General features: G+C 38.1%; 1 protein-coding gene across 5 annotated transcripts in view; it reads left to right on the top strand.

The window, feature by feature from the left end:
- Positions 1-14,855, top strand: part of tab2 (TGF-beta activated kinase 1 (MAP3K7) binding protein 2) — a 170,070-nt gene that overhangs the window by 114,383 nt on the left and 40,832 nt on the right. For all 5 annotated transcript variants that reach the window (XM_051924865.1, XM_028797878.2, XM_028797877.2 and 2 more), the window contains exon 2: positions 5,204-5,394. In XM_051924865.1, the coding sequence (XP_051780825.1) occupies positions 5,293-5,394 (102 nt within the window). In that variant the 5' untranslated portion in view covers positions 5,204-5,292. The remainder of the gene's footprint in view (positions 1-5,203; positions 5,395-14,855) is intronic.

Here is a 14,855-nt window from a genome sequence, read left to right as displayed (position 1 = left end):
TATCTATCTATCTATCTATCTATCTATCTATCTATCTATCTATCTATCTATCTATCTATCTATCTATCTATCTATCTATCTATCTATCTATCTATCTATCTATCTATCTATCTATCTATCTATCTATCTATCTATCTATCTATCTATCTATCTATCTATCTATCTATCTATCTATCTATCTATCTATCTATCTATCTATCTATGTCGCTGACTTCACCTCTCACACAGCACTTTGGAAGTACAGCATAGCTGTGCTCCTGAAGCTCCACAGGGGGCTGCACTCGTTCTTCATATGACAGTGCTTAATAGTGTTTGTTACATCAAAAGGAAATATCCTCATTCATTTGTTGGTGCTTTTCAGCAAACTGTTCATACTTCACAGGAGAAAGCTTGTGTAATGTAGTGGGACTGAAGAAATCAATCGTTAAAGGAAAGTACTAGGTCATCTGTTATGCGCATCTGCTGTACTTGTTTCAGATGCATAAGTTACTTCCTGTTTCTACTGAACTATGTTTAATTGTCAAACAGCAATCATTGTATTCACGCTGTTGCTTTTATTAGCCTATGCTCATGTCTGAAATAATTACATCAGTGTGTTCACCTTTCTTTAAACTAATTTCTAATTAATGCTTATTATCACTGATGCTTGTGCAGTGATTAGTAATGCTATCTCATGGATTGAGCATACTGGGCATTTATCCTATGTTTGGATGTTAATTAGTAATGCTACCTTCTGGATTGAGCATATTGGGCATGTATCCTATGTTTGGTTGTTGTCTCTGAGGAATTATCACATTATTCTTAAAGCTGGGTACTCCAGTGTTCCTCTGATATCTCCAAAAATGTGTATGCTAAGTGAGGTGGTGACTCTTAAGTTCACCCTAAATGTGTATGGTTCTGTGAATGAGTCAACACACTCATCACACACTTGGAAGCTCATCATAGTTCCTTAAAGTCAAAAGGTGTGGAGGTACTAAGCACTTTGTGCTGAAATAAACAGTAAAAAATAAACTTGAAGAAAACAGCACAATGCTTAAAAGGATTAGGATCACATTGTTACTTATATACCTTGTTCATAAGTCTTGTAGAGTAAAGCGAATTTCACAGCTGCAGTTTCATAATTTCAACAAATTTTGTTCTGTCAGCAATGTGCGCTGCAGGCCAGTTAGGAAACAGCCTTATCCTCATGCAGTAATAGCTTGTGGGTGCCATACTTCTGTGTGCAGTGTAATTCTTTCAGCCTCCATCTACTGTACGCTCTTCGACAGTTGCATTGTTGTTACATGTACCTGTAAGCATTAAGTTTAAGCCCAGATTGGATAATGTTACATGTGAAGGCAACAGACTGGAGCATAGCTTTTATTCATTGAACTCTGGATAAAACTTAATTTGGCTATCTGCTTCCTGCAAGTGCACAACAACAGGCAGACTCTTTTCTCTAATGAAAAACTAGGACTCTTAAGTGTAGCTTGTGTTAGCACTAGCAAAGTGTGCCAACCTGGAAAACCAAAGTGTTCACACTAGATGTGTCAATATTAGTGTTTATGAAAAGAGTAGACACATTTATTATAACATTGCTACAAAATGAAGAACTGGCACTTTTATTTTTAGCTGGAGCTAAAAAGAAAATTCTTGTGCGACACCATGCAACACCTAAATGTCTGTGTATTTACCAGGGCTAAAGTACATTAAGGGATCCATGGCACTGTGAGAAGAAGCCCTATGTGGAGCAGTGGTGATCTGGGCGATGTTAGGAGTAAAGAGCAGGACTCACAGGTTGCCCCACGGGCGTTGACGTAAGGCAGTGGTAACACAAGCCAGTAAAGGTTGACACTTCTCAAAGGGTGATCTCTTCTGCTGAGAAGACCTTAAAGGAAGAGTGGAGGAGACATACTTGTAGAAGGAGGTTCATAATTCTTTTATGAATCTGTCCTGACTGTTTTAAACCTTGAGTTAATGTTTTTATTGGAGTTTTTGTTAATGACTGATTTAAACCTCCACTTGAACACTGTTTTTATTACGGATTATTTATTTTTTGAGAATTACATGGCACTTTGCTTTCAACACTGTATGGAATAAAAAGCACTAAGCACTTTTTAAACCACTCTTCGTTGTGTGTCCTCATTTGCCCTCATCGATCTCAGTTGATGGCTACTGATGACCCGGGTTCAAGGAAGAAATGCCAGCTGCAGGCAACCCAAACATCATATGGCTGTAAAGTCAAAAGTCGTCCTTTGAATATTTTGAGTGTATAACAAAAAAAATTCTTACTCAAATGCTAAAACTTAGAATAGAATGTAAATGAACAGCTGATTGTTTTTTCCCTTGCACTAATTTCTGCATTGTATTACTCTAGATGCTTTATGCTTTTTTTGCATGAACCCTCCAAAGAGAACATCAGCCTGTTTGCATTTTTGAGTGGTTTCTACCCCCACTACTCTGCTCTTGGATAATGGCATTGTAAAAGTCACTCTTGCACTCAAGATCTGTTTATTGCTGTTTTATGCTGCATCTGTTAAGCATCCAAGTATGCAAACTTGGACCGAGCCGTATGGAGATGGTTGATCAAGCACATCTACTCCACATTGAAACTGGAAAACATGAAGAAGAAATCTGTTGCTTTCATATCTATATTTTAGCTGTTACTTTATCATTTGTGTTAAATTCCTATTATGTGATGTACATGCAGAGGTTGACTGATTGCTTTCTGCATACTAGACACAGTCTTAGGAAGGAAAAAAAGGCCATTGTGATATGTTTAAACCCACTTTTTTCATTTTCATAATATGTTTTCAGGGGATCACCTCAAACTTGTACTAGCAAATATGCCAGTAGCCATTTTGATGGCTTTTCTGTTTTATTCAAGAAAGTGTTTCATGTTCAGTCAATTACAAGATTTGTCAGAATTACCAGTATTATTTTTATTGTAATTAGTTATTACCATATTTGTAAGACAGTGTTTTTCTAAACATTTTTTAGGCTAGTTTGCAGTCAGTCTGTTTATTTGAAAATTGATGACAAAAATAATCACTGGAAACTCTTGCTGATGGTTGTTGCGCAAAAAAACATTAATGTGAAGTCTAGAGGGGGAAAAAACTTACGGTTTTAAAAGCTTTTTCTGATTCTAAGTAACAGATAACAGATTGTAGCCCTGTACAGCATAAAATGCAGTCTTGTATATATCATCTGGTATTTTGTTGTTGTAGAGAGAACGAGGATTAGGGTTAGGGCAACCAATTAAATAACCCACATCCTTAAAAAAAACTGCACATCCCCCTGCAAGTTAAACTCGAGGATAAAATGGTGATGCCAAATCTTAAGTCTTGTAATGTTTAAACGTTATCAAATTTATCTTAGAAACCTAAAGCCCACTTCATACTGCACAACTTATCTGGTGATTTTTCAGTCATAATCTTCATTTACATAATCTTAGCAAGTTGCGGTACTCTCCCATTATTGCCAGTCATATACTTCGACATGCCCACCAACTCAATCAGATCAGTCTACGACTCGCTCTAACAAAATCAAATGGGTTAGAATCAATCACAAAGATGGACTCCTGTATTTGCAAGAGCTGACAACCATCGATCGCTCATTCCATTTGAATGCATACAGTACAGCTGCAATGGAAGACAGAAAATGGGTGTTATGGACTGTAGAAAGAAAAAAGAATTTTGTCAGTTCAGTAGGTAATGGTCTTCATACCAAGATAGAATAGAAAAAAAGAAAAAAATGGGTTCTTCATACATTTGTATGGCCACTGGCACTATCAGGCAGTGTGTCAATTGGCTATCAAGATGAGTCAAGCTTGTGATATTTTGGAAATTTAAAACTGTACCTAAAACTTGAGGCAATTATTTTAATTTGTTTTCTCCAGTGATGCCTAGTTATGCAATCTCTAATGTAACTAGATTGAAACAGAGAAACCAATAGTTCAGTTTTCCCAACAAAGAACAAAAAACAACAACAACAGAGTACATATAACACCCTTTGTCCTACAATCAGATCAGTGTTTTAACAGTGATGACAAAATGAGTGTTTTCTACCAGAATCCGGCACCCGAGTTTTAAAATATTTGAGATATGATACTGGCATTAGTTTATGGGTCTATGAATAGTATTTCATTACAGTATTGAACTGCTTCCAAATGGTTGTTTTTATTCTGTGTATATTCTGATAGTTTTGACACTAAGTTTTGTTTAATCATATAATGTGACATCACCAAGGCAGCAAGTTCCATCAACTGCAGTTTTTACGTTTGACAAACTTTCCAACTAGACAGAAGTCTTGTAATGTGCCACCAGGCTAAGAAGAATATAAGAAAAGATTGGCTTGTGTATATTTAAATGTATTTGTGTTATGATTTGTAGCTTGTAACAATTACTCATCCATATAAGTTATACGCTTATCTAAAGATGATCTGAATTGGCACTGCATTCAACAAAAGTAGTTAATTGCTGTTTGTTTCAGCTAAAGAAGAACAATTTTACAAGACTTCAGTGAACTGTCTCTTTCATCATTGTTACTGCCCCATACATTCTCTTGCATAAGAAGATGATGCAGTAGGAGGGAGATGTTGCGTTATTAATATTTTTTAAGCTACATGACATTAATCAATGTTGCTTGTAATCTTTCAGATTAATGATTAATTTTACAGATGATAGAAATAGCAGAACCTCTTCATTAATGTGTGATGGGCTTTTTCAGTACCTTTTGACACAGTAAAAGAAGTGATATCTTTTGTCTTGTGAAGCGATTGAAGTCATGTACCATCTATTAAAATCTCCCAGTCATTACAAAATGCTGCAAAAATGAACAAAAAATTTCCATTTGCAGTTCAATTGTTATTTAAGGAATACTGAAAGAATTAAAAAATTTGGGGCTTAACTTGAATTGTTGAATTAAAGTTGTCCATCTGGCGCTTGCAAGTTGTGTATGCCTTGAAATCAGTATTTTCCATGCTAAAACATAATGGTATCATTCTGCACATCTCTAGTAAATAGTACGTAAAAGAATTCTTGACAGTTATTAAAAGACAGTCATTATTAAAATGAATGTAATTAAATATGTTAATGAGCTAAAGTTCAGTTTTTATTAAATGATCTGAAAAATATATTTTAAATATAGTTATATAAAGTTTCATTAATATTTTTAAAAAGAACTGCAAATAGACAATTTGCTTTATTAATTTTTGATTTCATAGAAAATGTCTGAAAGAAGAAAGAAGTGCTGCTGCTACTGAGGCCTGGAATAGGTTATACAAGATAAGAGTACCACCAAGGCAAAACACGAATGGCCCAGGGAAGCCAGCAGATTGATATTCAGGTTTTACATGACCTGCGCCAAAAGTTTCCTGAGGTCCCAGAGGGTGTTGTATCCAAATGCATACTGCAGGTAAGTCTAAATCTACTTAGTTTTCCTTTTTGTATTATATTTTTGTAGTATGATGATTGCTTTTTGTATTGTGACTGTTGTCTTTTATTAATTTTTTATAATTGTGTCATTTCAAGTGTTGTGTTCCCTGCAGAAATCCATGTATTTTTTTTTTAATTTTAGAAACCAAGATGAACAGACTGATTGAGTAACTGGTTGACTATTTAATGTAGGCTGTTACGTTGTTTTGCTCTTTCACTACTAGGCCAGTCAGTGTTATAGGTAATATAAAGTACACATACAAAGTATTTGTAAGAAAAGTGAACAGTGTTACAAGACTTGGGGGAAGGGTTTACTTTTTGTCTCACTAGACACATTTACGTGAACCTTAATAGCCTGGTTATTACAGAAGCTCAGATTCTAAAATGCCATGTATGCTCTTACTCTGATTAAACAGGTTAACAGGGGTAGGTTTCTCCATGGATAACTTGATTATGAGGCCATATAAACCTTTAAATTCAGCGACACAAATTTAAGAGCAATAAGGCAACACATTAAAAGTAACATCCATTACGCAATATAGATTACGTTCTAAAGCACTGGATGTAAAACAGGAAGCACACATACTGGGTTGTTTGCAAGGCTTAATCACACAGCCAAGCAGAGAATAGTTTGCGAAAAAGAGAATCTGGTAACAGACACCTAGGAATAAAGTGTCAGTTTAACTAAACATATTTTTAAAACACTAGAAAATTATCACAGACGTAATGTTTAGTTTTGAATTCACGGTAGGCTTTAATGATGCTCAACTTTTTTTGCACAGTTTAATGACATTGGAGCATTTTGACAAAGGTCCAGAAAATTATGTGCCTATGTAAACATGGATTTTTAACAAACTAGGTTTCTGTCATATTAACCTGGTTATGTCTTTAAATGGTGTCACTGATAATTTGGTACATTGTATGCTCAGGGTGTCCAGTGAAGAGACTCAACACTAAATAATACCAATTTAAAAAACAGGTTTAATTGTTCAACAATAAACAAAAGATGCACCTAAAACTTCCACAACCAGGTAACAAGTAAATTGACAAAACATACTTAATCCCATAGGCTTTGTCAAACAAAGCCTGCCCTGAACACAGGGGTGGAATTAGGAGGGAAGGGACACATGGGCTTCAACCATTGTTCAGTTTCCATATATCTCGTCAGAGACAAAAGTAGCATGTAATGTCAAAGCTTTGTATGGCCACTACACAAGAACAAGAAGAAGTGCAAGAGTATACAGCAGGTGTATGGATAACCACAAAAAACATAGAAACAGCACTTGAGTATATGTGGACATTTGCTGTCAAGTAATTTTTCTTTCTCTGGATCCCTGAATATATAGCTGCCTAGATTCTTCCAAAATTCGAATGCAAAATTGTCATGTAATGAAACAACAAAGTGTTTTCTAAATTAGTTTCATATTTCAAGTGAATTGAGAGCAATCTTGTTATAAGTATATTGGCAAAAATTAATTAATGAATGGAGCAAAGAGCAGAACATGCACAGAGGACATCTCAGCAGATTCTATTTCGAAATCCAACCAGGCCAATGCATTTTCAGCACTGTCTTCTTTCCATTGTCTCAGATTGCAAACATTCACAATCCAGTAGTATATCTGAAAATCTGGCCTTGCCATACCACCACCTAATTTTGATCTTTATAAAGTTGATTTTTTTTTAATATACGGTCTTTTTTCCTTCTATATAAATAAGCTGATAACAGAATCAAGTTGTTTATAAAAAAGGACTTATTAATAATTATAGGAATATTCTGAAACCGGAATATAACATATATATTTTAACTGTATATAATCTGCCTTCTAAGGAGAGGTGAAACGTTGACTATCCACTAATGTGCTTTCCATTAAACTATCAAAATTTACTTTAAAAAGATCTTTAAGCTTGTTTGTAATTTCACTTTTCGAATACTTAAACTGTTCTGAAACAGTTAACGAAAAGTCTTCTAACAGCCTTTTCAAGATTGGTATTAAATCCACATATGTTGTGAAAGTCATTTTATACCTTTATTAAGGTTGGCAAAGATATACAGTATTTGGGTTAGTGATGAACAGAATCGTATGCATAGAGAGATCTTTTTGTACTATTCCTTCCCTTGTAATTCTGCTCATTTTTTATATTTCCCGTAGACAACGTGTCAGCAGTTCAATAGCAGTTGTTATAACAACTGTTTGGAAATAGTGGACAGCCTTATTGGGTTTTATGTTCTATTCCGAGTGAATCTGAATTTACAGTATATTGTTTACCTGCATAGAGTCTTCTGCTCTTGAGTAAAGTCATGTAATCCAGGCTGCAATATCTGGACCAAACCTGAATTTGTGCAAAACAGTGAAGAGATATCCTCATTCTACTCTTTGAAGGCTTTTTCTGTATCTAGAGACACCAAAACCTTTGAGAGCTTTTTTGCTGAGGGGAGTCTCCGTCTATTAGGCATTTAACAGGCATCGAACATTTTGACAATGCCTTAATTATTATTCCATAATATTATGGCTCTGTAAGATGCACTTTCCAAAAACATTTTGTTTTTCTTTTGAAAGGCAGTGATTGAGACCCGGTTTTAATGTATGAGGTGGAATATTGTGTCCTTTTGCTACTTCAAACATAGCTAGCATTAATGTAGCAAATTTAGCAGTCTTTTTTTTTTTTTTATCTATACTGTCCTGAACGTGGTTTTTCCAGATCCTCTTCAAGCAGTGTGCTAAGTTTGTCATGTCTAAATTATCAAGAAAGCTACTTAACATGACCTCCCACATTTTCTTTAAATTTATTAATAATTTCTTTATGCTAGCTGAATTTTGTCCCTTTTACATTTCTAATCTCTGCTATTCTATTTCACACTTCCTTTTTACATATTTTTGAGCTAAAAGCGTGTTAGCTTTTACACCATGCTCATAATAAGAGTTCCTGTACTTGAATATTAGTTGTTTCTCTTGTTGTCAATGGTTTAAATTGTGTTTGTAGTAACAGCTCTTTTTAAATATAGTGTGTCATTGGGTGAGTGTACATATACATTGTCAACTTTGGAAATCTGATTAATTCTGATATCAGTTTAGTTTTCAGTTTTTTTTTTTTTAATGAGATTCAAATTATGTTCAGTATATGGGCTGTAATGGTCCTGAAAAACCTGGAAAGTCATGAAAAATGAACTAGCCAAAAATGCAATACTGAAAAGTCTTTGATATTCTAAAAAATTTAAATGGTAGTTAAAAGTCATGGAAAATATTAAAGTGAATTCTAGTAATCACATCCCTTCTCTCTTGCTTCCCATGCAAGCAGTAAAAGTATTTTAAAACATTATTCTGACACTTTATTATTTTCACAATATTGGGTATTTTGAGCTATTAAGGTAAAACTAAGAAAAAAAAACACATTTCAACATGTTTGTTTTCAACAGTTTGCCGACTGTGCACTCTTATAGTGATGTTGCTAATGCAATAATTGTAAGTTTTTAACACTTTGACAATCTTTCCAAACAATATCTGATTTGTCAAAAATGTCATCTCTTTGCAAAGTGATGGGTATATCAAAATGCAAAGACCTGCGAATTAAGCTGAAACATTTTTCACTTCTGATCTGTTATCCATAAAATGTTTCAACTAACTGTTTTGTTGACAGCACGTTAAACTTACAGGATTTTTGAATTGTGCCTAGATATACAAGAAGTGCAAAGAGAGTGAGCAGCTTGTTATAACTGACATCAGACCATATGTATACATTGTACTTTGGTTGCACCGTGTGCTGCTGGATGCTTTGCACTTCTTTGGACTCAGCCACAATTGAGTCTTACAGGCCGTCACTTATGAACAGATTCTGTAAGGGAAAATCTTTGTCTTATACATCTGCTTGAGCCCTCAAGATCCAGTGGGCTACAACTCTGAAAGCTGACCAACACTCTTGTCACACAATGCACATTCAGAAGTAGTATTATAGTTTGTACGTTCGTACACCTTTGTATACTTCACTATCACTAAAATCAATGATGATAAATATTCTTCTTGTTCATGCACTTTATTCTCTTGACAGCACATATTCATCCCTCTCACTGTCACAAATGCTGTGTCAGCAAAATTCAGGGATGGTATGTATGTGTGCAGCTAGCAGTGGATGACTTATCCCAGAGATATCTGTAAAGGAGTTAAAGAGGACCTGTTTAGCTAAGGGTAGTTGTGGAAATATTTCTACGAAAAATAAACATGTCCTGGGTATTATGTTTAACTGAGTCCGGCCCTGCAACTTACAGAGAAAACTTGGTTGTTGGTAGCAGGAGTGGGACTCCAGCCACTGTAAAAACTTCATGCAGCTCTGAAATGACAGCCAGGACTCCTTTCTGCTCTCTGAAAGAGTAGCTCTGCTGAAGCCACCCATAAGAAGGCTGCTCGCATTATGAAGGGGATGGGAGAAGCCTCAGCCCCAGAAAAATTGAAACTACTGTAAAGCCAATGGAGTCAGCCCTGCTGGGGATCAGAACTGGCGTGGTGCTGAGGCATCGCTCGCTGCATGGCAGCACTCTGGTCCTAATTTGAGGCGATCCTTCTGGTTAGGCGCATGAAATGTCTTGTCTCTCTGGCATGATGACCATCTTCCTCTGCTGTTGGAGAAGCTTTGTAAATTCTGCATTTCAGTGGCAGTACTGTCTGAGGTGCACAGACCTGGGACTGGCCAGATCTCTGTAGGTGGGTACACCTTTTATTGTTCTGGTCATTCTGAAGGGTGTCGTACTGTAGCTGTTGCTGTGGCTGTCATACAGTAGCTGTTGCTGTGGCTAATCTACTCCTTCCGATGGTGTCAGATGTCACTCCTTTCAACGAGTATATTATGAAACAAATTATGGCACTCTGTGGAGGCCTTGTCTGTTGTCTCAGTGTATGCTCCGATCGCAGTGAGTGATGTCTCAGTGAGGGAGACATTTCATTTGTACGTTCACTCAGTGGGTGATGAGTTCCTGAAAGGAACACTCCTCTGGCCATGGGTGACTTCACTGCAACCAATGGCACTGACAAGGCTGGCTATAAGGATTGTGTTATCCCCATGGGTCTGGCAAAAGTGGCTCCATGTTCTTTGACTTTGCAAAAGCTCAGGGGCTGTGGCTCGCTAGATCCTGGTTCCAGCGCCCTGAGCCGCATCGTTGGACTTGGTGTCCCAATACTGGTGGTGCGGTGAAGGAGATTGATCACATCCTTGTGGGCAGATGCTGGAGGTTCTTACAGAACTGTAGGGTCAACAGGAGTGCCCAGTTTATGAATTCTGACCACAGACTTTTTGCTACTTTAAAGATCCAGCTTAGGTCCACTAAGTCACCACCTACTACGAGAATGAGGCTGGACTTGGCCAGGCTCCAAGGTCAGGCTATTTCTAATGAGTCTGCACACAGTTTGTGTGAGGGACTTGCAGCATTGGATGTGACTGCTGATCCTAATGTGATGTGGGAGACCATCCGTGACAAAACCCTGAAGGTTACTGTTGGTTGTGTTGGTGATGCTGGTGTTCCCAGAAGGAGGTGTTTCGTCTTGTAGAGCACTCTGGATATCATCGAGAGGAGTCGCACTGCATGGCTTGATGCCAACTCTAGTCTGTACCGGGAACTGAAGGATGGCTATGAGGTCTCTGAGAGGAGATAATGAGGCGTTTGTTAGAGGAATCTGTGAGCAAGTGACATACTATCTGTGGTCTAGTGACCGACATCCTGCTTACAGAAGAATCCTCCAATTACCTGTGAACTACCCAGTCACACTGAGATTGTGCATGTGGTAAACCAGCTCAGTGTAGGGAAGGCTTCCAAGATCTATGGTATCTAGGGTGAACTTCTCCATCCTGGTGGTAAGGCTGTCTTCCTTGCATTGCAAGCAATCTTTGCTTTCATTTGAGAGATTGGTGTTATCCCAACTGGACTGGAAAGCGGGACTTGCTGTACCTGTCTGGAAAGAGAATGGTGATTGTCTGGATTGTGGCAACAACAGGGGGATAACACTGCTCTCGGTGCGGGTAAGGTCCTTGCTAGGGTTACACTCAATAGGACCTGTGATCACTTGCTTACCTACCAGCAACCAGAGCAGTCTGGTTTTACGCCTAAGGCCGGATTTATACTTCACGCGATGCAACGCATGCTGCAGCGGACGCTCCTGTTATACAAGTGTTGTACTGTTAATACTTGTGCGCGTACTTTACATAAATCTGGAGGAATCCACCAGGTGTCAGTGCGAGGTATTGTCACGGGGAGAACAGGTTCGGCTTCGCTGTGTGAATCGCCTGGAACACCCATTAAATTCCGATGACACCTTACCGCAATATCTCTGAAAAGGATGTTTAATGTTTAAATCCATCAGTCCAGGGATTTGTCCATTTCAGCTAGCATTGGGCACGAGGCTGAAACAATCCTTGGGCGAGGCATCAGCCCATCGTAAGGTGAATACAAGCACACACATACACGCTGGCGTCATTTTAGTGTAACCAAATCTGCATATCTTTGGAAGGAAACCGGAGCACACTATGGAAACCCAGCAGGAAAATATGTAAACTGCAGGCAGGAAATATCAGCGATGTAACTCCCTGCAAGACAGCAGCGCTAACGCTCCGCCACTGTGTCACCCACTTGTGTGTGAATAACAATATTCATTATTTAAACGAAATTACCGATTTATCTGTAAAATGTAACATACATACTTCAATGCATTTCATCATGAAAGTGATATCAAGTATAAATCTGAGGATTCTAAATGTGCAGATAGTTGGAATATCATACATTTAATGTGCTCAGTGTGGCAATCTATTGCTGTTTGCCACTGCCATCAAGTCCGGAGGAAGCCCTAGAAAAAAACGGCACAGAAGACAGTATGTGAGACTTTTAAAATGTATTGTGTCATTACGATCAGGAATATGCAGCGCTTGAATATAAAACCACCACGAATGCATCTGTATGTCGCCATTTTGCTTTACCACTTCGAACCATTCATCAAACATCGAAGCACGCACACCAATCTCGTAGGATCCGCAAAGTGGCTTTCTGTCACATGTAGATAGTAAACAGAGACTCTGACGTCATATTCCAACTTTTAGCACACTGCTCCCCCCGACTTTTTGCTTGTACTGCAACTTGTGCACGCGTCGCGTTAATTTCTGAGGACCTGCTCAGAGGACACATCAAATGAACGCTGAAAATGCATGGCAGCCATGATGCGGGCGCATACGCATTCTGAATGTGAAGTATAAATGAGCCCTAAGATGTCTAGCATTGACCGCATCCTGGCACATGGAGCTCAAATGTATCGTCAGAGTTTCTTTGTAACCTTTAGCGATTTTCGTAAAATGTTCAACTCGGATGATCAAGCTGCCCTGTGGGACATCCTGAGACATAGTGGTATCCCCACAAAGTTGCTGGATATCATGGCCAATCACTGGTACTGTGAGTTCTGTGCAGAGTGGAGGCAGAACCTCTGCATTTTTTCCAGTTGATTCTGGGATTCTTCAGGAGTGTGTTCTTGCTCCTACCCTGTTCAGTGTTTTCATGGACTGAGTGTTGGGCGTGGGGGGGGGGGGGGGTGTTTGTTGGGGATAATGAGTTTGTTGGAAGGGGTGTGTAGCACTCCCAATATCTTTGCAAAAGGACAAAAGTCTTTAGAGTCCTGGTGCTTCTTGTTTTGCTATATGGTTGCAAGACATGAACGCTATCCAGTGACCTGAGATGAAGACTCGACTCTTTTGGTACTGTGTCTCTTCAGAGAATCCTTGTGTTCCAGTGGTTTGACTTTGTGTCAAACGAGTGGTTGCTCATGAAGTCCTGAATGAGGCACATCACCTGCATTGTGAGGAAGCGTCTGTTATGGCACTATGGTCATGTGGCGCAATTTTCAGAGGGGACCCTTGTAGCTCGCTGGTACCTGGTTTGTAGCCCAAGGTAGCCCTAGGAAAAGTTTGGCCATGCATAAACTTGTAAATAATACTTTGCTTCAGAAGTCCATACCTTTTGGCTATCAAGGCACACAATTAGCAGTTTAACCAATGAATACTCAGCAGCAAGTATTTTAAACGAGAAAGAAAAAGTTACCTTTATTCAACAAAAACGAAACTGGCTCAGTGCAAACTCTGTAACACTACTTTTTATTGTCTTCTTTATCTTCTGTCCTAGCCATCTTATATACCATAGATAGAACTTTATTTGTCCTCTGGGGTACATTTGGCTTTTTACAGCTCTTTAAGTATATAATAGGGAAGATGAGTAACTAAATAAATTTTGGTCTGAGCACTCTAGAATGACTGTAAAGCAAAAAATTGAAAAGAAAAGAAACATTTTGGCTGTCAGTCATAGTGAGGCATTTTGCAGATGCATTAATGTTGGTATAAAGCAGCCCCAGTAGCTTTCCTTGAGACACTTCTACTGAATGATTTGTTAACTAAAAGTATTCGGTGTTAGTATGTCAGAAAGAGGATGTGCATAAATGTTCATAATGACACTCAGTTTTGTTTTAGTTCTCTCCTTTGCTACTAATACTCCTGTTCAGTAGTTTGGGGGTTGTTTTTTTTTTAATTTGTTGCTTCATCTTTGTCTTTTAGTGTTAAATTCATTGTCACCATGCAGTTATTTAACATACACACAGAAAGAGCTTCTGAATATCGGTCACAATGTACCACCTGATATGACTCCAGATATTATAACTAAATCCGTGGCTCTTAGAATTGTTATGTAGCTTAACAGCCGGATGTAGAAGGACATGGGGCAGAAGAGCTGGTGTTGTGGTTCGATTCAGGTAGCGAGGTCTACGACAAACCACTACCTGGAATATGTCTGTCTAACGTATGCTCACCGGCAAAACAAAAAAAAAATCAACAGACTGCAGCTGTTAATACATGCTAAAATTGAGTTTTGTTTTTTTTTTTTTTTTTTTTTCTTTTTTTTTTTTAAACATCTGCTCTCCCAACCTGGAATTGCTTATTATAAACTGCGACTGTTTTTTTTTAACCACACACGTTTTCCTCAGTGATTCTAGCCGGTGTTTACAATTGCCCTCGCACTAATGCTTACCAAGTGCAGTGGTGACTTGCTGATTTAATCACTGAGATTGAAAAGACAACCTGGCTCGCAAATCATTATTTTGGCTGACTTTAACCATGTCTTTAACCTGACTTTTAGGGCGGATATGGACTTTTGTTGACAGGAGGGGTTGAGGATGATAATCAGCTGTAATCGGCGACAAAACTCACTGTTACGTTAAAGGTATTCCCTCTTTGCTTGGAGGAATATTAGATTCATTGACATGGCATCTAATACCTGAGTGTCCGTGAGTTACGAAATGTAAACAAAGGCAAGATGGCATCGACATCTCTCAAGGAAGCGAAGCGAGTGCAGAAAACAGAATACTCAGCAGACAATGTTTTGTGCATAATCGCAGAGTCAGACTCTGATTTTTCAGAATCTAATTTTGTTGA

The sequence above is a fragment of the Erpetoichthys calabaricus genome, chromosome 3 (assembly GCF_900747795.2).
Source record: "Erpetoichthys calabaricus chromosome 3, fErpCal1.3, whole genome shotgun sequence".
Lineage (NCBI taxonomy): Eukaryota > Metazoa > Chordata > Cladistia > Polypteriformes > Polypteridae > Erpetoichthys > Erpetoichthys calabaricus.
Note: the sequence above shows the minus strand (reverse complement) of the source record. Positions and strands in the feature narration are given on the sequence as shown.